Source organism: Chelonia mydas, chromosome 10, assembly GCF_015237465.2.
Source record: "Chelonia mydas isolate rCheMyd1 chromosome 10, rCheMyd1.pri.v2, whole genome shotgun sequence".
Lineage (NCBI taxonomy): Eukaryota > Metazoa > Chordata > Testudines > Cheloniidae > Chelonia > Chelonia mydas.
Genome location: NC_051250.2, coordinates 27,993,850 through 28,017,246, shown reverse-complemented (window position 1 = coordinate 28,017,246; position 23,397 = coordinate 27,993,850). Strand labels below are relative to the sequence as shown.

Genomic DNA, 23,397 nt, shown 5'->3' with positions numbered 1-23,397 from the left:
AATCACAGATCAGGAGGAACAAAGGGCACCTATTAGTTGTTAGAATTCTCCCAAAAAAGCACTGTTGGTGATTGAGTATTTAAAAAAGAAATCTGCCCCTACAGGGAAAAAATATATATTTACTGTATGGAATTGAGAGATGGAGTTTCAAATGGGGGCATGGGTGGGACGAAAATGTGTGTATGGATCAATAGTACATCAGTTCGCTTAGTTTAAAGGAATATCTTTCCTTTGGCGCCATCTTTAGTTCTGTGTGCAGTAATGTACGGAATAATAAACCAGTAATAAATACTGCCAGCTCTTCATAACTTCTATTAATCTTTGCAGGAACTAATGCTGTACATTTCAGAGTACATGCTCCCCTTGTACATATGCCTTAAAGCAACTGTCTTCACTGTTCTCAGTTATTCACTGCTTTGTTCTGAATGGGACTGGATGAGTTTTCACTCACTCTGATAAATCATACGCAGATCTGGTAAACTGGTAAATGAAGGAAAGGCATTATTGTGCTCTTTGGATTTGTAAAAGGCACTTGTTTAAGGTGTTTTATTTTCTGTTAGAGTGCATTCTCAGGGGTCACCCAATGATAACAGGTTTCAGAGTAGCAGCCATATTAGTCTGTCTTCTCAAAAAGAAAAGGAGTACTAGTGGCACCTTAGAGACTAACAAATTTATTTGAGCATAAGCTTTCGTGAGCTACAGCTCACTTCATCGGATGCATTCAGTGGAAAATACAGTGGGGAGATTTATATACATAGAGAACATGAAACAATGGGTGTTACCATACACACTGTAACGAGAGTGATCACTTAAGGTGAGCTATTACCAGCAGGAGAGCGGGGTTGGGGGGTGGGGGGGGATTTTGTAGTGATAATCAAGGTGGGCCATTCCCAGCAGTTGACAGGGAAGTCTGAGGAACAGTGGGGGCTGGGGGGTGGGAATAAACATGGGGAAATAGTTTTACTTTGTGTAATGACCCATCCACTCCCAGTCTTTATTCAAGCCTAAGTTAATTGTATCCAGTTTGCAAATTAATTCCAATTCAGCAGTCTCTCGATGGAATCTGTTTGTTTGTTTTTTTGTTGAAGAATTGCAACTTTTAGGTCTGTAATCAGCTGCAAACCTTCAACAAAAAAAAACAAAAAAACAGAAACCTTCTTCTAATTTCCAGCCTCTAATTTCCAATTGTTCTTGAGGGGTTATGATTGCTCTCTATAAATTCATCAGAGGGTTTTAACACTAGGGAAGGAGAAGAGCTATTTAAGCTAAAGGACAACGTTGGGACAGGAACAAATAGCATGTATTATTTTCTGATGTTAATTGACCATTGAGAATAATGTTGGAATTACCTCAATACTGAAGTTACAATATACATATTTTGAAAAGAAGGTGGCTGAGGAGAGTGAGTTTCGGTTTTAGTTTTGAAAAACCTTATCAGACAGGATTTTAAATTCCCAAATCAAACCCTGGGCTTGTTCAGATCTCTGTTCCATTTAATCTGAAATATTAAAACAATAGCATAGGGGTTCAGATAAAAGATCTTGTTTTGGCCCCACCTCTCTAAAGGGTAAACTCTTTTTTCCCCAAAAACCTCATCAGGTTTGGTTTTTCAAAACAAAACTAAAGGCAGTTAAGATCCAGACACCTGATTTTCAAAATCGATGAGTACCAGCAACTCCAACTCATCTCAGCAATTGTTCAGCCACACGGAAAAACAGGCCCTAATGTTCCCATTTTATCTTAAACAACCAACAAACCCAGGTAAGCTCCAGCAAAGTTTTTGTTAAGCTCCACATTTTGCCCATTACTAAATTTAACTTTTCCAAGTACTAAAAAAAAAATTTAAAAAATATTTTAGTTTGAAAATTGACCTTGAAATGAAAATCTAACAGTTAACTTAGTGCTCAGTTCAATGACCCATATTTATATTTTACCTTACTCTGTGAGTAGTCACATGTTTCAGTGGGAGAACGTATGGAGAGTAAGAGTGGCAGAGTCAGACCCTTATTGAATAAACTTACCCCAAATGCAGGCTAATGTAATAAAATATAACCCATATCTATGGATTCAGTTAGACATAACTTATCATACATCATATTATATGGAAACTGTTACCTTTCTCATACATTTACTGGTCTAAGTATGTTATGTGACAACTTAAGTATAGACACAAGCAGATATCTTAGACGCAGAACATGTTTATAACATGATTCTGGCAGGTGGAGGGTGTAATACATGTCTTAATAAAGAAAGACTGTCAGCCATAACTTTAAAATTTCTGGCTTTAAAGTTGTGCTCTGAATCTCATATTTGAAATTATTTCAATTAATATGACTAATTTTTTTAAAGCTCAACTTTAAGTTCTGTGCTGTAGAAGACATAAAACATACACAATTTCTGCTCTGAGGAGCTCACAGTCTAAGTCTCTGATTTTGCAGACATTTCTGCATGTGCACAGCTTGGGAGGTTTCACATGTATAAAGTGTTTCTTCCATATGTAGACCTGCAAAGATTTGGGGATTGCATTTCATATTAAGTTCCTTTTTTGTTAATTCTTTATTAGGGATGCAGAGAGAGAGAGAACCTTTCTTTTAAAATTAATTTAAATACTATTAAAATATTAAATGAATAGATAACTAGTGTTTCCCTACTACTAGCTTGATTTAATTATTAATATTTGATATGGACTCACAGGTTATTTTGTTGAAATTAAAGGAAAATAAATCACTGGGGATTAGAAAATCTATACTATTTGTTGTAGACTTGGAGATATTTGTTACTTTTCTGTGTATGTAATAATTATTTACAATACCTATTATAGGCACGCACCCACACACAGAAATGTTATGAATGTGCAGTGGCTTTTTTTTATACTGGTTTCTTTTAAATAAATTAGATTCTGTCAGCCTGGTTTTATATCAATCCCAATTTTTAAACAAAAGCCAAGGAAAAAAGCAAGACCTTTTAAATACTATTTTTTAAAAAATCTGTGTTTCAAAATTTGGTTTATTTAAAAACAAAAAAACAACTGCTGTCTTAACAAAAGACTACAGAATTTCAAAACAGATAAAAAAAATCTGTTTTGTGTATATCAAGGTTTACAATGAAAAAATCAGATAAAATATTTTAGATTAGATTAGATTACAATAGATTAGAGCAGCATGAACATGCCATTATGCATATCCCTATATGTTCTGAATGATATAATGGAACACTGAAGCAATGACATGTTGCCTTGCACTGATATTAATTGGTGCTTTGCATAAATTTAAATAATTATTTGTACACCCCATTATTGTCTGAGTTACTTCATAAAGTACTAGAGAGTTCATTAAAAAAGAAAAAAAAATCTCTGCTATCAGTTTATATTGCTAAATTGGAAGGGAGGGGAGACCAAAAAAAAAAAATTCAGTAACTGTTTTCTCATTTTTAATATATTGTATTTTACAGAATTGTATGTTAGATATTTCAGTGAGAAATATCTTATTCCATTATATAAGCCTCTTTTTTATGATTTTGTATATACCACAAACATACAGAGTTTTGTGACCTTAGAGGCTTAGGGTTTCTTCGCATTTGTGTCTGATACGTAAATATTATACTATATATGTTATGCTATGTACAAACCCAGGCCTTATAAATCTTATCTGAATATCTTCAGATTAATTAGATGAATTTTGGGGAAGTTGTATCCGATTAGTCTGTCTCCATCATGAGATAATGTCTATGCAAAAATCTGCAACTGGTACAAGAATATATAATTATATAAGCATATAAGTTTTTGGGGTAATTATATGTATATTTTAGTTGTTCAGTGCATTTAATTATGCTTTGTTATAAACTGTTTACAGTGACTGTCTCTGGGGAGAGCTGGAGTAAAGCCAAAGGAAATTCTCATTTTAAACATTCTGAATTCGGTGATGAATCTCTGAAAACTTTATGCAAATCCATGAGGTATTTTGTTAAAATGTTTATGAGAGAGTCACATGCCATATTACTGCAGATTTCTCTTGCATTTTCATCAGTACCAAACCCAGTGGAAGTTGCCAAATTGAGCAACAGCATGTCCACAAAAGTTTGTCTGCAACACATACAGGGAAAACTATTTTATCCTAAATATTCCTATTTGAAAATTCATATATGGATTGGTCTAAAAGATGCTATATGTATAATTAACTAAATTAAAATATTAAGTAGTATTTATACATAAACAGAGAATATCTTATAGTTATAAAAAGTATTGTTAAAACTCATGTGAAAATATGTCTGTAACTAACCTACACTACAAATTAGGCATTTTGTATTCTTTCATATTTTGTTTAGAAATATTATTTTCTTACTTTACTGAACCTATTTGTATGCTGTTGGAAAAATACAAGTGCTGAAGGTAGTGGAAGGCTCTTAATTGTCTTTCCTAGTGCATTGTAATGCTTCCGTGAATTCATCTCTAATTTATGGTAAATCTTGCTGGACATAATTGTTCCTACTACAATAATAAACATTCTCAATTTTCTAAACAGTAAACTGTGTTTACTTGCTTCTTACAGCAGTACTATTAAGTATGAGACTATAGCTATCTTGGTAGCTGATTGGAACTTCAAAATCAAGAATTTATAGTGTCAGTAACATTCCCTCTTTATGCATACTGTTGACCCTCATCTGAGCCATTTGTAAGATCTGGACACTCACATGGTAATTGCATATTCCTGAACTAGCAAAACTAAGATCAAGTAAAAGGAAATGGCAATACTTGTGCTAATATTGTACATATAATTAGTCTCAAACATGGTATATTCAAGTCAGAGTTTCTATCTGGTAACCCTCAGTACATTGTAACAAAATAGAGAATTATAGGTGTTATCAATGTTAGATGAATGGAAGTGCATGTACATTGCACATTTGCATGTGTCTAACTGTTGCATGTAAATCCTTATGAATAAAATCCTATAGAATTGAATAAAAAACCCTTCCTCCCTGTATATGGGTAATGATTTTATTCAGTTTAGTAGAGAATTATATCTTTACTGCAGAACTCCATGGGATGACTCAAAAAACCTATAGAAATGAACCATTTTCTACTGAATGAAACCGATCAATTTATGTAGGATCCTATTGTTTTCATCCCCATTAAATGCCATAGAACTTTTTGATCAGAGAAAGCATGAAGAAATGAAGTATTAATTCTTGTATGTGACTGATGAGGGATCTAATTGTCCACATATGCATGCAAATACTTGATTTGAACATGCAGACTGGGTATTTGTGTATGTAAATCTTCTGTGCACAAACATGATCAAGACATGCAGGCAAGTGAATGACTGACTCATGGGATAAACTTTACATGTCAGGCCGCAACTTTATTTATTTAACACTGGGGAAGGGCACTGTGCACCCATCCCTGCTCTCACATGTTAGGCATTTACCAGGGTCCAGGGCAGGTTTACAAATTCCTGCCATACAACCAGTAACTTGGGGTAGACTATCTGAGGCCCATCCCTGGAACTCAGCTCACTTCTGAATCCTCCCCACCCCCTATGACTCTCCTGTGTGTTTGAGGGTGGAAAGGTTCCCAAGAGTCTCCCTCTTTTCCCACTGGCAAGAAGAATGCCAGTGAAATCCCAGGTCTCATTTACCGTTGTGAGTTGGTCCCTTTTATTGTTATCCACGCCAGACTCTGTCTGCAACTTACAACAAATAAAACAGTCTTACTTTTCCTAATAGGAATTCTTTTTATGTTTTACGGCTATAATTGAACCGTGCCTTCCTTATACTGGAAGGAAAGTGGAAACAAAAAAACACCAGATCTCTTGCCACAAACAGGCAATCAGTCAGACCTGCAGCACCCTAAAAAACACAGCACCAGCACTGCAATTCAGGGAACAGAGGGCAGGGTAGCTAGCTGGAGCAAGAGGCTTTTCAGAAGCATGGGGTGTGAGTGTGTGTGTGGGGGGGTCATTTTCCCCATCCCCAGCCAATGGGAAGGCCGTGTGCCCAAGGACCCCCTTCCTTTCGTGCGTATACTCTTGCATACGTCCACACCCAGGCACTGTGTACTTCTGCAGCAGTCCTTTCAAGATTCCTCCCCCATTGATTGCAGGGGTGGGGGAGCATTTTGTGCAGTTGTGCTTGCCTTGCTTTGAGAATCTGATGCAAAATATGGTAGTTAAATTGGTGTATTTATTATTTGGTGATAAAAGAGGAATATAGAAACTTGGATAACACCTGGTACCTTTGATGGAAATATTCCATTTCATGTTACTGCAACATATTCAAAAATGAAACAAATTCCATAGAAAGAATACTGTCAAAATGTCAGCAATTGTGGACAAAGGATAGTGACATCTTTTCAGTGTCCGGTTCAGTTGCCTTGGGTCTTTATAGATGCTTAATTTGTCAGATGGCTTCTTTATCACCACCATGTTGCTTACATTTGCCTACACAGGTGCTATGACACCCTTGCTCTACTGACTTTTGCACTCCTGGTATACAGCATTACATATTGCTGCTGGAATTTATGTTGGTGGTAAATACACAGATTCCACTTTGCAATCTACTTCCAGGTGCAGCTTTCCTTCAAGGTACCCACCACCTTTGAAAATTTCCCCATTTGCTTTTAAAATTAGCTCCATTGTCCGTCTTTTGCTTCTTCCCCTGCAGCTATAAAATGCTGATGTTGCAGCCTGATCAGGTCCATGGCTTGTATTTCCCCAGAGGGGTCTGTGATGCTTACCATCCACCACCACAAACTTCCGTTGGTACTGTTTGTTAATGTTCTGGTAAATTACTATGAGGCCACATTTTCCTGCTGGCTGCATTATGCTCTGATTGTATGTTATCAGATTGTGTCTGCTCTTTGTAATGGGTATGTTTGAGTACATTGCAGCAGGCCATGTTGTCGACCTGAAAGGGCATAGGGTGTTTCCCTATTAACATTGTTGGATGCAAGAAGATTGGTATTGTCACTTGTTGCTTTCCTGTCCCAAGAGCCTGAACCTGATATGCTCTCAGACTAAAGGAAAGAGGCATGATGTCATCATAGCTGTTTGATGTGCTCTTCCCTTTTTGTACAAGTCTGACTGAATCTTTCTGAGACCTTCTTCTGCTTTTGCACACACTGTCAGGAATGGTGGTTCTTGCCACATTCCTTGTCCTAGTGAGGGGAAAATCTCTTCCTGTGCATGCTGTCTCCCATAGTCAATGCATCTCGTTATGGGTATGGAACACTGACAACCTGATCTCCTTCTCTGTTGTCTATCTGCATATACTTCTGGGGGTGTTGTGCTTCTAGGGCTTTCACCTTTCTCTTGAGACTTCTGCTGCAAGCCCCATGTCTAAGCATCTGTCTAACCTGAGGTCACCTTCCCAGAGTGGACACACCTGCAAGTGATGGATCCCAAGTGCTGCAAAATATCCTGTCCCAAATGAGGGAGCCTATCAGTCCCCAAAATTGCATATAGCAGCCAGTGTGTGTAAGGCAGTAGTATAGGGGTCTATCTCCTCTCCTTCAGATTGGCCTCTAGTGAAAAACCTGTATTGCTCCATAATTTCATTCTGCTTTGGAATGAAATAGGTCCCCATGGCTCCTAGAAATGCTGTGAGGCTTGAGAAAATGGTGAGTTTCAGAAGAGGCGGATTTACAATGAAACACACAGTGCCCTCGCATGGGGCTCCTCAACTACAGGGGGCCCCAGGGCTGGACAGCCCAACACCTTCCAGCACCCCCTGCAGGGGGGACTGCTGCGGGGGCGGAAGCTGTGGGGGAGAGCAGGGAGGGAGCTGTTTAAGAGCCATGCTGGAGTCGCAGCATGCGGTGCACTTTCCCAGCTGGTGAGCCAGACTCCTGCTGCCTCCCAGGGCTCCTGCTGCAGGCTGGCACTGGCAGCCAGGTGAGGCAGGCAGGTGAGGGGCCGGCTGGTGGCGCACTGCAGCGGAGGCTTGAGCTCTCCCCTGGTGGGGCATCCGTTCGCACCTGTCCTGCCCTGCTCCTCTGGATGCTGGGAAGTGCAGGTGCAGTCCCTGGCATGCCCTGCTGCTGGTGGCCCCTGGAAAAAGGCCAGGGGAAGGGAGCAGCAAGCCAGGGGGTCTCAGCTCTCACCTGCTGCTGCCGCCAAAGCTCCCTTTGACAGCAAACAAGAGCAGTGGTGGGGCAGGGATGCGTCCACCAGTCAACCAGGTAAGGTGACCCAGCGACTGGGACTGCCCCAGCCCCACACACTGCCCCCTACACACACACATACCCCAGCCCCCTGCCCTGACTCCTGCACCCCCCCACACACACCCAGCCCCACACACACACCCTGCCCTGACTCCTGCACCCCCCATCCCCACCTCCACCCTGAGCACCAAACAGGAGCTCCTGCACCCCCCATCCCCACCTCCACCCTGAGCACCAAACAGGAGCTCCTGCATCCCCCATCCCCACCTGTACCCCTCGCACCAAACAGAAGCTGCCCCAGGTAAACGCTGTGCACCCCAACTCTCTGCCCTAGCTCTGAGCCCCCGCGCTCACCTTAGCTCCTGGACAGACTCCCCACCCCAATCCCCAGCCTGCTCCTGCACCCTAACTCTCTCCCAGACCCCACACCCCAACCCTGAGCCCCCTCCCACATCCTAACTCCTGGCCAGAACCCACACCCCAACCCTCACCCCGCTCCTGCACCCTAACTCCCTCCCAGACCCCACACCCCAACCCTGAGCCTCCTCCCACAGCCTAACTCCTGGCCAGATCCTGCACCCCAATGTTTTTTTTTTATGTTTTTTTTTTATAAAGCTGAGCACAGGTTCCCACTAACTCTAAATCCACCACTGAGTTTCGGAGTGGTGCAGAGCTCTCTTTCATGTTCCACAATCAGGTAAAATGATAGCTTTACTTTCCTGCTGTTGTTATTCTCCTGCATTGCAAGGTCTGTTTACATCCCTAGCTTTCACTGGACTTGGTTTGTGTCTGCAAAATCCAAGGCTCTGGTGGCCTTCAGACCAAATTCTATGGCTCTCACTGCCAGTTGCTATGCTTCAAAGACCTTGCAGCTCAGACACTGCCACCATGTTTCATCTGCAGAGAGTGAAGCCTTACTTAGAAGATGTGGGACTATATCCTGGGAAGTGGTGACTGTGGAAAAAAATTGGAAGTTGTGATGGTTAATCAGCAGAACATTATTAGCTCCCTGTGAGATGCTACTGCCAAAAGGGCTGAGGCAATCCTTGGATTCATTAATGGGGATCTTAAATAGCAATAGAGAGGTCATTTTACCTCTGTATTTGGCACTGGTGCCACAGCTGCTGGAATATTGTGTCCAGTTTTAGTGTCCACAGGATACTGATAAATTGAAGAGGGTTCAGATAAGAGCCATGAGAATGATTAAAGGATTAGAAAACATTCCTTATAATGATATATTCAAGAAGCCCCATCTATTTACCTTAACAAAGAGAAGGTTAAGTGTTGACTTGATTACAGTCAGTAAGTACTTACCTTGGGAACAAATATTTGATATTGGGCTTGTCAATCTAGTGGAGAAAGGTATAACACGATCCAATGGCTGGAAGTGGATGACACCAAGTTGGGAGGGGTTATGAGCCCTTTGAAGGACAGGATTAGAATTCAGAATGAGTCTGACAAATTCGAGAATTGGTCTGAATCAACAGGAATAAATTCAATAAAGAGAAGTGCATAGTAACTTAGGAAGGAAAAATCAAATGCACAACTACAAAATGGGGAATATAACTGGATAGGTGGTAGTATTGCTGAAGAGGATCTGTGGGCTATAGTGGATTACAAACTAATGAGAGTCAACAATGCTGTGCAGTTGCAAAAAGGGCTAATATTCTGTGGTGTATTAACAGGAGTGTCATATGTAAGACACAGGAGGTAATAGTCTTGCTCTGCTAGGCACTGGCCTCAGCTGGATTACTGTGTCCAATTCTGGGTGCTGTACATTAGGAAAGGTGTGGAGAAGTTGAGAGAGTCCAAAGGAGAACAACAAAAATGATACAAGGTTTAGAAAACCTGACCTATGAGAAAAGGTTAAAAAAATGGACAAGTTTAGTCTTGAGAAAAGACCTGGTAAGTCGGCAGTCTTCAAATGTTTTAAAGGCTGTTATAAAAAGGCTTGTGAGCAGTTGTTCTCCATGTCCACTGAAGGTAGAACAAGAAGTAATGGGTTTAATCTTCAGCAAGGGAGATTTAGATTAGCTATTCGGAAAAACTTTCTAACTATAAGGGTAGTTAAGGTTTGGGCTATGCTTCTAAAGGAGGTTGTGGAATCTCCACCACTGGAAGTTTTTAAGAACAGGTTGGACAAACATCTGTTAGGGATGGTCTAGGTTTACTTGGTCCTACTTAAGTGAGGAGGGTGGACTTGATGACCTGTTGAGGTTCCTTCCTGCCCTACATTACTGTGATTCTATGAATCTGAAGCTAGACACATTCAGATTGGAAATAAGGTGTAAAATTTTAACAGTAAGAGTAATTAGCCATTGAAGAATTTATAGAGGATTGTGGTGGATTCTCCATCACTGACAATTTTTAAATCAAGATGGGACGTTTTGTTTTCTAATAGATCTGATCTAGGAATTATTTTGGGGCAATTCAGTGGCTTGTGTTATTCAGAAAGTCAGTCTAGATGATCACAATGGTCCCTTCTGGCCTTGGAATCTATGAATCTGAATGCAGGCTAAATTGAACAAGTGGAACTTTATTAAACTTAAGCTCTCCACATTCCCTGTTTTCCTGCTGTCTGGTCAATAACACTCCCTACAGGGGACATTGGCCCTTTGACTCCATGTCCATTGCTTATGATGCAGTGAGCTCCTTCTTCTTTGACTTTGCAGGTACTATATCACCCTTTTAGTTAAAATGTTATTGTGTTATAATGATTTTCAGCAATGTTATACAGATTAAATAGCATTCACAGTAGTAGAAGTGTTAGTTTCAGCAAAAAGCTGCAGCACACAGTTGAAGTGTAAAGCGCATGGTTACAAAGTGGGGAAAAATTTTAAGTTCAGAACCATGAAAAGAAGCCTAACACTAAAACAATGTGGTTAACTGTGATTTGTTTATAAATGAAGTTTGATAGCATTTTTAGTCTAGGTTGAAAAGAAGTGCAGTGTAGTCTTCCAAAAAATATTATTTTGGTCAGTTCTCCAGGGTAGTAACTCTTGCTAATGGTGAAGACATTTGAAACATTATTTGTAAAATATTATTTGCCTTTGTAACTTATTTTCGTATTAATAGTTTAAGTACTTCAGCATTGTTGCAAATATGGGTGTAACTGTACAAGGAATTCTTTGCTGCAGGAATTCAAGGTCCCTGTAACACTTCCATAGAGAACTCTTACTTATTTGAATTTGGAGATGTACCAGTACAGTGTACCTGATATTAAACAATAACATCTGCGGTCATGTAGTCATGGCCTCTGAGATCTAGGATCTCCTGACTTTTTGAAATCACACCACATTTCATATCTGAACTCTTACTCTGGCCCAAATCTATATTTTTTTTTCATTATGCGCTGTTTACATTTTATATCACTATATACGTTATTTTATTGAACAATTAAGTCCACAGTGCATGCATGTAGTTAGTTAGTTAGGTTCACAGTTATCCTGTTTGCATGCACAGTTTGGGGCAGAAAGAGGGGAGGACACAGTAGATGTGCTCGTATTTTTGCAAGCATTCCTCTTGTATTGATCTATGAAAGTTTTTGCACTAGGGTCTGGAGGACCATATTTACCAGATCCATAACACTTCAGTTACATCGCAGTCAAATTCTAATATGAATGTTCCTCTTCCCTATGCCCTGCCTTTATTGCAGAAGAAACTGTGATCAGCATATCCAATGAGAAAGCTGATATGCAGATAAATGGTTAGGAACATAGTTGGTATAAAAATAGCATGCATGTTATGCTTATCTGTATTTTATAGTGAATGCTTCATTAAAACATGCAAAAGTACATATTTTAGGTGACTTGCAGAATAAAGGTGACTTTTTCTGTGGGCTGCTATAATTCTGTATGATTTATGTGTAACTCACATGAAAATACTCTGATCACTGGAGAGTGATTAGCCGCTTAAAGTTATATTAAAAAACTGTAAATGACTGGTGGGGTTGAGTAGTTGTTCCAGCTATACCGAAAGAAGGACAGAGACACTTGATATGGATTTAATCAGGCCGTAACTTTATTATTAGATGTCCGGGACTGCCTGGCAGATAAAAATGTTCAGTGCAGGTAAACCCTGTTTATTTTGTAATTACCTGGGGCCGGGGGGAGGGGGCGGGCGCCAACCCCTTTTTCCATCCAGGTCCCTCCAGCAAATCCATTGCTGGGACCTTACCATCCACCCCCCCTCGTAGGAGGGGTAAGGTGGGCTATAAGAAAGGGGGAGTTGTCTCCCTGCCATTCCAACCTCAGGAACCCCAAACCCGCCGTTCTTTTCCTTTAGCTAGCACCTCCTTTTTAAGTCCTTTACCAGGCCATTTAGCTGGTCACTGGATGCCGTCCCTATAGAGTACCTGCACTGGACATCTGCCCCACACTTACAAAATAAGTTGCGACATATAGCCTACCACACCTTTTGTGCTCACCATAATAGGTCTTCCCTAACAGTCGCTGTGAAAAAACCCCACTCCACCGAAGCCAATATGGTAGTGAGGGGAAAAAATTCCTTCCCAGCCCCACTAAAAAGGAGTGACTAGCACAATGCCCATAGCAGGTTCAAACCCACCTGTACTCACCTGATAATCACACTCAGGGGGAGAGAGGGTGGGTGCTGCCTTGCCTGCTGCATGCAGAAAGCCGTTTCCAGTGCCAGAGCTTGCACCCTTAAAGCCTTCTGCTCTTACATTCCAAGGGGGTGAGTCAGTGCTACAAAGCTGACTAACACCACCTTTTTTGCAGCAGTTTCCGACTTTGTCTCTTCTCGCCCCCCTCCCCCCCCTCTCCCCCCCACTACTGTCTTTCTCTGGCAAGCCGGGACAATGGCCCCCCTGCTTTCAGTGCAGGGCAGTCATTTTGACGGGATGTAATAAACTTTACAAATGCTATATGTGTTACTTGTGAGTTATTTAGTATAAGAAAACAGATGCCTAAAAACTGCAAATTCTTATACTTGACATATTTTATTCTTCTTAGGCAACCACTTAAAAACGAAATCTGCAATTGGTAGGAATTTTTTATTCAGCTAATTTTGCATTGATTTTAGTTTAAAAAGCAATCAAGATATAATGGACAGCTACTCAACCATCTTAGGTTATATAAGTTTGATTTGAATTCTGTAACTTTTCAGGGAGAGCGTTTTCTCTTTTGTTTTCTTGTTTTTTTGCCTTGTTTTTGTTCCCTCTAAATTGTGGTATGTGAATCTGCAGAACAAAACAATATTTTAAAAGGTTAATATTGATCTGAAACAAGAACTAAGGTTTGGACTTTGTAAAAAAGAGTCCAAGATTATTGTTCTGTAAAATACAGTATGCCTTTCAGTGTATTTCCTATGGGTCTGATCCTACAAAATACTTATTTTTGTAAGTAATTGTATTCACATGGGATTAATCCCAGTGTCAAGTTACTAACATATAAATGTCTGCAGGATCAGGCCCTGTGTGTGTGAACTCTAAGTTCTTTTAGCTGTAGCAGGATCTGGCATGTTTTTATGGTATACTCATTTCAATAGACTTGATTAAATAATGCTTGTAACTTAGTTGTCTCTAAAGTGTTGTTTGCAGTGGCAGTCTAAAATCATGATTCCTCACATGTAGGTTTCCTTGAGCTCTGAATGCATTGTTAAGAGTGTGATATATGATTGTTGCTGTGTTTCTCAGTGTGTCAGTCATCTAACCTAGACCCCCACACATCAACTGTAAGCCATTTAGAAATAAAACCACAGCGTGTTTATCATAAATCTCAGGATACTTTTCCATCTAAATATGCTTCATTAGGCTCACCTTCTGTAATACTACTGAATCATTAGATGACATGTAAAAAGAAATCGTTTAGGCACTAATCTGTTAGCTATGCAGAGCCCCCATGTGTTTGATACATAAATGCACTGCAAATTAAGCCATATGTTTCACTTTCTCATACAGAAAATGTTTTCAAAGCTGTACAGATGCAGGATTACATTATGTTTTGAGTGCTGCTTTCAAGATCTTTACCACAACTTCCATTGGAAAGGAGGATAATCAACATTTTCCTTCAAAGATTACATTGCTTGTTAATAGATTTCTGTTGGATGGAGACCTAATCAAGTAATTTACACTAAAAAGCAATTGCATGCTAAAAATTTCCAGCAATGGTAGCTTTCTGTAATGATGTATATAATAATGGCAGCACTAGACAATCATACTTAAGATAGGTCTTCTTTTGGCAATGATACATTTATTTTAAAGTAAGTTGTTCTGGTTTCTTTTTAAAAATCTTTAAAAGCATTTCTCTTAACAGGGTGGGAAACCCAGTAATAGGAATTGAGCTAATTTCTAGGGGAAAGAATGCAAGCAGTTAGCTCTTAAATTGAAGCAAGTTCATATAATAATACTAAGCTCGTATATAGCACTTTTCATCCGTAGATCTCATAGCACTTTACAATGGAGGTCAGAATCATTATCTCCATTTCAAATATGGGGAAACTGAAGCAAATAGAGGGGAAGTAATATGCTCATTAGGTCAGTGCCAGAGCGGGAAACAGAACCCAGGTCTCCTGAGTCCCGGTCCAGTGCTCTATCCAGATCTTGGTGAGGTGAGATAGTGAGATGGATTGCATCAGGTGTTTTTTTTCCTTTCATACTGTTGCTTATTTAAATTTTGATAAACTTCGTCTCAACCACATCATGAGAAAATCTATGAAAACAAGAAAATCTATGAAAACAAAATTTGAACCTCAAAAACCAGGCAATGCTTATGGTAACTAAACTGTGCCAATTGTAATGCTGGTGTAGAGCTATATAATGGCTGCTCCTGCAGGTGTACTACAAAGGGACAAAGACTTTCCCCTCTCCTCAACCACCTGATAGCATACCTGTTTCAGAGAAAGCCATGCTATATATCAATGGGGCTTGAGCACTGGACATTTTTTCCTTAGCCTAATGGGCATGGACAGCTCCATAGGGTGCCTGGCAAGATACTTTCTCCCTTGTGCTTGCTGGGACCAAGATGTTAGGCCCAGGAGGATGGAACAGTACACATTTCAATTAGGGATGTAAGTGCTGCTGCACATAGTGCTCCCCCTAGCATCTGCCTTGTCAAATGAAATATTTCATGGCACCTCTGCTCTGGTACTGCAGGTCAAGTCCCCATAACACCACCCAAAACTCAAAGAAAAGCAAGGGCACAATTTGCTCTCTAGGCGTTTGAAAGGGACAGTTATGACCTTGAGTACCACCTGCTTTTCATGCATACAGACCACCAAGTTTTCCTTGGGAAACCTGACAGAAAACTTGAATGGAATGCAAGGAACTGAGGTACATGCCCCGGACATTGTACAGGTGCTGGTGTTCTAGAAACGCATCATGCATCCACAGAGAATGGCTAAATATGCTAAAATATCTAATCAATCAAAAACAAAAAATAGAGTTCATCTTCTGTTAATTGTTGTTTAAATTGCAAACACTCATATAGTTCAGGGAAGGGACTTCTAGGATTGGAATACAAGTCACTCAAGTAGTTTCAGGGCCTACGTCTGCCCTTACATACCTCTGCCAGTTTTTATGGTTTAGATTTACTACTACTACTACTTCTACTACTACTTCTTCTTCTGTTGTCTGCCTTCTTGCTAGCTATGGGCATGGGAGGAACAGAAATGGAAGAGAAAGCTGGTTGACAATATAGGGGAAATGGTGACAGTTACTGTATACAGAGGTGTCAGTTGTGCAAAGTAACCAAACTGAAAACAGAGATATTTCCCCTCTGTGATATTTTTCAATTACAGTAATTTTAAATGTTATTTTTTAACCATCATAGGGTTTTTAAAAAATCCGATTTTTAATTTTATGGTGCCACTTTTAAGATAATGCTATTATTAGTTCTTAAGCCCAATATGTCAAGACAATTTTGTGAATGGGCACATCACCCCTATACGAGCTCTGTCCTCACCAATATTTTTATTTTTATTTTTGTCACTAATGGGTTAATTAGTTAGTTTTAACTAATTTGTGCCCTACTGGAAATAAAGAATTGCAGTCTCTGTAGAACAACAGTGAGTACAGCAGGTAACATCTGCCAGCATTGCTGGGACCTCTGATCGTATGTGCTGCAATGCCTAGAAACAACAGAACAGAGTTTATGGTAGTTTTTGTGTATGCTTTAATTCTGAATGACCTTGCTCTGGTTATAGTATTTTTGTAAACTGAAATGGCTGTTGTATTGCTGCTGTTATCTCTAATGTAATTCTGAGCTTAGTGTCAAAAAAGGTTAAAGACAGAAACATGACTTGAACGAATGGACAAATAAAAAATATCAAACTGAAAACCTGACTCCAAATATTTTGCTGATGTAAATAATAATATGATGGTGTCTCTACAGGTTTAGGAATATGTATTTATAGTAAGGGAACTTTTATGTTTAGAGATACCTAGTTCTTTTAACAAAGACATTTCTGATATTTGAGTAATATAGTTAACATATGAATTCTGCCATTAATACGTAGCACTTACGTTACAAATATTATTATCTCAATTTTACTGATGGGGAAACTTAGCTTAAGTTGAGTAGTTTGATCAAAGAAAATCAGTATCAGACCTGGGATTAGAATTTGAGTTTTTGTCTTAGCCCAGTATGCAGTCCACTAGTCCATGCGGCTGCACTGATTTTTAAATTACATACCAAGACATTGCAAAGCGTGCTTTAATAAAGAGAGAAAAAAAATTATGTCATAGGTAAAATATCTCTCTTCCCTCTTATACACCCCCTGAAAAGGGATGAATGTAACTTTTATAATAAGCTTTCTCAACAGCTTTAACTGTAAATTCAGAATCTGAAGTATTATTATTATTTTATATATTTTCTATTTTATTGGAAAACCTGACTTAGTGTTTCACTGGTTTGACAAAGATGGATGCAAATTCTCTGTTTATTCTACATATGCAAAAAAGAAAAACGTACACAGTCATTCGTTTTTGGGAGTTTGTGTATGTGTGTGCGGAACTGTGATAAATGTTAAGATTGCTGTACGAGTACTTCATTATTTTTCAAAAAATTGTGCAGCTATGCATTATGCTAATGTATTGTACGCAATTCATAGATTCATAGATATTTAGGTCAGAAGGGACCATTATGATCATCTAGATCATAATTTGCCACTTCCTCTAAATATGCCCAGGACATACTCCACCATAGGGTTGCCAAAGTGCCGTTGTTATTATTATTCTACAGTATGTCATTAGATGACTTTAAAAAAAGTGGTTCTTCAGATATTTGGATTTTATCAATTCAATTGTGTTTATTTGGAGAAAGAAAATTTGTTTTCTGGAAACAATGTAAAATATACTTGCTTAATAAATCATTGCTTTCTACACCCAACCTAGCTAAGAAATAAATTTCCTTCCCTCTCTCTCAAACAGTGCATTAATTGTTTGTGTCTCCAGCTAAACATGTCTAGGATTTGCTGTCAATTTCCCCCAATATTCTTGTATTTTAAAAAAATCTCCACAGTCTTGTAATTTTCGAGCAAATTCAGAATTTCATCTTGTAGCTACTATTATGCAACATTTCAGCAAAATGATTATGATGATTTATTTTATTATATTATTGGGTAAGGTAAACTGTACACATCCAGTTTAAAGGTCCCTTAAATTGGCTATATATTTATTTACTTATTTAGCTATTTTTATTTATTTTGTGGGAGTGGGGAGAGGGGATTGGGTTTTTTTGCTAAGCCTGCATAAAATTGCCCTTATATACAAATAAAACAGAGTGATTCTATGCGATGAAGCCTATCAGTGATACTGCAGGGAAAAAGGAGGAAAGATGAAGAATTGCTTTTTCATCTAGTATCGATATATATAGAATAGCATATTGGAAATCATTAATACTGTCCCATAGACATTTTGAATGATGTAGGTGTAGCATAAGTAATTGGAAGTGCTTACATTCTGCCTTCAGACATTTCATTGCTCGTGAGTTAAAATTGGTTGTCAAGTGTGGACTCAGAGGACTGTGCAAGGTGCCCTATTCTGTCATGTGGTACATATTTAATGCTTGAAAGAACAAGGAAGGGACACGTGCAGGAGAGAGAGATAGTGGTACCAACACAGTGCTGGCAATAGCTCTAGTAAAAGACTCAGGATGGGGAGTATTACAGTATTGCATATCTAATATACATATATTGGTTGTGGGGGCATACATAATCTTATCCTTGCCAAGCCAACCTTGAAATCCTTGGTTTTGCCTTGCATCAGTAGCCCTTTTGTATCTTTTCTTTGTGTGCTTTTTTATTTTATTCTTTCCTGGGGTTATGAGCTGTAGGTGCATCTAGACCTGATACAAGCACTGAGGCAGGCAGAAAAGCAGAACGGAGCAAACACGCAGCAAGCACGACAGATGTCTGTAGTCATTTATATTGCCAGCACGTGGGTACCGTTTGCTGTTTCCCCTTACTTCTCTTGTGTTCTCCTGGTGAGGAAACAGGAGGCACTTTGCAGCCGACAATGAAATCTTGGCAGCTAATTGCAGTCGTGGGAGATGCCCTTCAGGTAAGACAGAAGAAGGTTTAAAACAATTTAAGGGAGAGAGAGGAAAAAGGGTAAAGATAGCCTTGGTAAATGATGTGGAGCACAAACATTAAACCCATTGACAGAGATGCAGGGGGGTGCGGGAGTAGGTGTGGTGGTGGTGGGGGGGGCAAATTGACATGTTTGGCTGCTGTTATTGTGTAGCTGCCTTCAGTGGCTTCTGAACATTAATGCAGAGAGGTTAGTGTTTGCATGTGGCTTCTGGCTGTGTGATTAGAATAGGGATTTGAGCAATTGACGGAATAAAACCCAAGAGCAATATTAGAAGCATGCTGATGGGTTTTCATATTATGAAAGGTATATGGTATGTAAGTGTACAGGACTAATTCTCCAAAGGGCTGTGCTTGTGTTTATGTATGTATAATTTGTGGCTGAATATGTGTGTTTAGAGGCATGCCTGTATGCAGTGCTTATAGAAACTGAGATGTGGTGGGATTAATTGTTCATCCTTTCTTTGTGTCTGACTGAAGTTTGTGTGAACTTCATCTTCAAAGAGATGTTTAACTTACTTTTGATGGGATATATATTAGCATTTATATGAAATACTGCAGGGATCTAATTAAGAATGATTTTCTAAGATACAGTATTGCTTTTTAATAGACACTTTGCAGGATTACTGACCAAATAGATAACACCTTTAAGAAGTTTAAGGTACCTGAATACTTCCTATTGCTGATACATTAGCATGTTAGAACAGGTGCACTTTTGACTGATGTTTTTAAAGTTGATCCCATGTAATTGTGTAGTGTACATGTTAGAGCGTTAGTGGATAGAGTGTGGCAATATTTTTATAATTAAAACTCTTCTACCTTTACATATAGTTGAATTAACTTTGTTAAAATATATACTAAAGAATATGCATATTTCAGAAAAAAATGGATTTATGGCTAAGAACCTTGTTCAGTTACAGAGTAACTGGGATATTGCCAACTACTTTGAACATTTCCTTTCTTTAAAAAAAATAGGTTGCAAAATGTGGAACAATGTTCAGGAAAATAAGGTGTTAAAAAAAAATCCTTTTCAGACAGACCTGGGGGGCCATACATTTTAGACAACTTACTGCTTCCTCCAGCACAGTTATGTAGTGGAACGTTGTGTACTGTGTATTTTACGTAGTTAGGAGCTGATAGCAAATATCTCAGTTTAGGCGCCATAAAATCTCACTGCTTGTAACCTTAAGGTACTTTTCAGGTATCTTAGTCAGTTCTGTATTTCAGTATGTAAAATGATCTAAAACAATCTTTTTCATTCTCATACATACTCTTTTAATGAAATATGGTTTGTTATAGAAGTAATTGAAACTTATCTAAATAAGTAGGAAGTTAGTAATTTATTTCTGGTAGCATTAAATACTGGTATTTTGGGTTCCAACACAACTCAGGATTCTGTTAAAACATTTTTATTTCCTTTAATTATCATAACATGTATATTGGTTAATGCTGTATTATTTGAATTTTATATTGATATATATATATATATTTGAGTATGACAGTTTGCCTTTTGGAAAGTGCTGCAAAACCCTCTACAGCTGTTCCATAATCTATGTTGCACCCCACACCTCAATAATCAGTGCAGTACTGATACCTGTTTCATGGCTTTCATTTATGAATAATTGAAAAAGCAGCAATAAAGGACTTTTAGTTTGATCCTTAAATATAGGGGTGTGTGTGTGTGTGTGTGTATGTTTGTGTCCACATACTTAATCACTCAATCTTATATCTATTGAAGGATTAAGTGAATTGTACTTCTCTTGCTAAAAATAGTATCAGACTATTTGTTCTTCAAAATGTTATATGCTCACTATATCTTATGATCCTGCTGTATTTCTTTTTTTGCTGTAAAAGAATTTATATTTAGTCCTTATCTTCCTAATATCTAATATGTTGATTTCTTGACAAATGTAAACAGAGAATTTAATTAAACTACTTAAAATGTCATGCCTAGGTTTGGAAGAAAGTAGGTTTAAAACTTTTTTCTTCATTCTGTTTTCCATGGAACAATTTCATTCATTCTGTTAAACAAAAGGATCGCTCTTTTCCAAAAGGCGTTATCTTCTACCTTTATAAACTTTAAATGAGTCAAAATATTTCAGTAGTTCCTTTAAAGTAGGAATGTTTAATATTTTTCGACATAATTGTTTCATTTCACTTACCTGTTCGGCTTTGCTTATAAAATTACACATTTTACCATAAAATAAATAAATATTAATAAATAAATAATAAACCTTGTATTTGTTAATTGTGCTAGAGGCTTGCACTATGACTATTTTTACGTTTAAATTAATACAGCATAATCAGCAATATTTTATAGTGATGCTAAATTACAAAAATGTTGGCAAACCAAATGTAATGTCAGAAATGGGAGAGAAATGAAACATGATCGAGTATTGCTCTTACGTGATTGTGGTAGAAGGTAAGAAATAACACATAAAGTGATTCTGAGAAAAAGGTGTATAGTTTTTCACAAGTGAAAACATCTTATTCAAACTTGTTGTGATGTTTTATTAAAATATTTAAGTGGGGGTTCTTTTTAAGCTAACTCAAGCTCCCTGAAGCAATCTTTCAGCCTATTTTGCTTTATTTACATGGATATTAGGTTTCAGGCACTTTTCTACAAATTATTTCATCAGAAGGTATTATACTCGTAGAATTATTAGAAGAGGCCAATGGCTTTAGTATGACTATTCTTCAGTAGCTGAGATTAAATTTTTGGGAATCAGAAACGCAGTTTTGAACTTGCCTCATAGAAAAGCAATATGGCAACGTTTTAAGCGTATTCATTTGAGGGAAATATTGGTTCCTTTAAAGTCATGGCATTGTCTCATTATTTTCCAGTAAATGGGCTTGTTATACAATTAGTCTAGAAATCAATATTGAAAACTTGCTTTTTATCTAGTTTTGAAGTATATTACAAATAAAGTTTTCTTGTCAGTAGCATTTACAGAGGTCAACACCTAGACACAGAAATATATACACAGAACACCTATACACAGAAATATAGGTAATTGCTTTTCAAAGGTACTCTTTTTTAATATAAGACTAAAAATGTCATATTGCATATTTCCACTTGTTTTCAGAGTAATAATAGAGTTGCATGCTTGATTTGCATAATGTAAATTACATCTTTCAGTCAGTAGGGGGTAAGGAGTGCAGCTTTGTCGAAAAAGCTACATAATAAACAAGTCTCCCCTAACATCCACTGGTCCTCGCATTACATTTTGATGAGAGAAAAGTGATATTTTGGGGAAATGAGATATTTGGAATGGCATTCATGAGGCTAACAAAAAAACTATGAATTATTGATGGAGTCCTTTTAATCAGAGGTATTTTCAGCATTTATTTCCAAAATGTTTAAGGGGGTTAAGTTTAATTTTATAACCAGGAATATTTGCTCAACTATAGTGTATTAACTCAGAAAACTCTGATCCAACCTTCTTCTGTATGGTTTTTAAGAGAGTATCTCAGACAAATAAGAGTGGAAGCAAAGCTACTGTCTTCTATCCAGGAGATTTTGCATTCCATACTTTTATTTAACGTGAACTTCAATTTTGATAGTGTGAGTGTGTTTGCTTTGGGGATTAATATATAGAGTGTAAGCACTTCTTTACATTGATCTTCATAATGCATTTTCAGCATTTGATTTTAGTTAACCAGGTTAAATTATATAGGCTATGATTTACCATTCAGATTCACTGAAAATAAAACATAATACAGTTTCTTCCACCAGGTTGCGTATGAATAGCAGACTATTTTTGTTAGATAATTAACTACAAGTTGTATCCACAGGAACTTGATTTTTGATCAGGGACAGTTTTCTGATGGTCAAAAATATGAAATGTATATACGGGAGACATACTAGTTGTCTTTCCCCCTTCCCAATTGGTCTTGCAATAAAAGTTACTTTTTTTAAAGTGCTAAAATGGAGACATTTCTTGAGTCAGCAGTTAACATTCAGTTTTTGTTCAGCAAAAATAGGTTATGAATTCAAGCAATTAAAAATGACAAAAAGCCCAATTTTACTGCTTGGACTTAACATGCTTTCATTTTTTACTTTTTCAGCTATATAAAGAATTCAGAGTATTCTTTCTTGTCAGGTGCTTGCAAAAATACAGAGACTATTAGAAAAATCCTTACTCTGCATTTGCCTGTGCAATTTTTATTTGAGTACTTCACTGTCAACAGATGCAATACTGACAGTCAAATGCACGTAATATCATTTGGTTTTGGCAACTTCTCATTTACTTACCTATATTTTGATTCACATAACTTTGAGAGACTAGTAAATTGCCTGTAAGAATCAATGCAAGGATTTCTTTTAGCTAATATGAGCATAAAGAAAATGTATATTTTGTTAATAATTAGTTATATAACTGAAGAGCTTCATCTAAGTGGCTAATATTAATATTGCATATAATTGCTTTTCAGTGATTTACACAAGTTGTATGTGGAATTCTACCCTTTATATAATGTTGGATGTGAATCTAACCTGGGAAAAAATAAACTGATCATGGTCAATAAATTAGATGGCTAGTCTTCCTCCAAAATAAAGCCTTAATAGAAACTGCCAACTCATAATGGTGGAGTGTGACATTTGAAAATGGATGATTGAGAATCACCGTGTTACTCCTTGCAAATTAAATACACTTTATATAATAGGCTGCCACTGAAAATATAAATATGAATTT

General features: G+C 37.8%; 1 protein-coding gene across 25 annotated transcripts in view; it reads left to right on the top strand.

Annotated features, from left to right (window-relative positions):
- The window catches only part of RBFOX1 (RNA binding fox-1 homolog 1), a 2,389,987-nt gene that overhangs the window by 1,258,519 nt on the left and 1,108,071 nt on the right, over positions 1-23,397 (top strand). For 2 of the 25 annotated variants that reach the window (XM_037911695.2, XM_037911693.2), the window contains exon 1: positions 18,234-18,674. The exons of 20 other annotated variants lie outside the window; for them this stretch is intronic. In XM_037911695.2, the coding sequence (XP_037767623.1) occupies positions 18,630-18,674 (45 nt within the window). In that variant the 5' untranslated portion in view covers positions 18,234-18,629. Of the gene's footprint in view, positions 1-18,232; positions 18,675-18,865; positions 18,894-23,397 lie in introns of those variants that run through there. 3 more of the 25 variants (XM_043523269.1, XM_037911701.2, XM_037911700.2) reach the window with 3 other exon arrangements.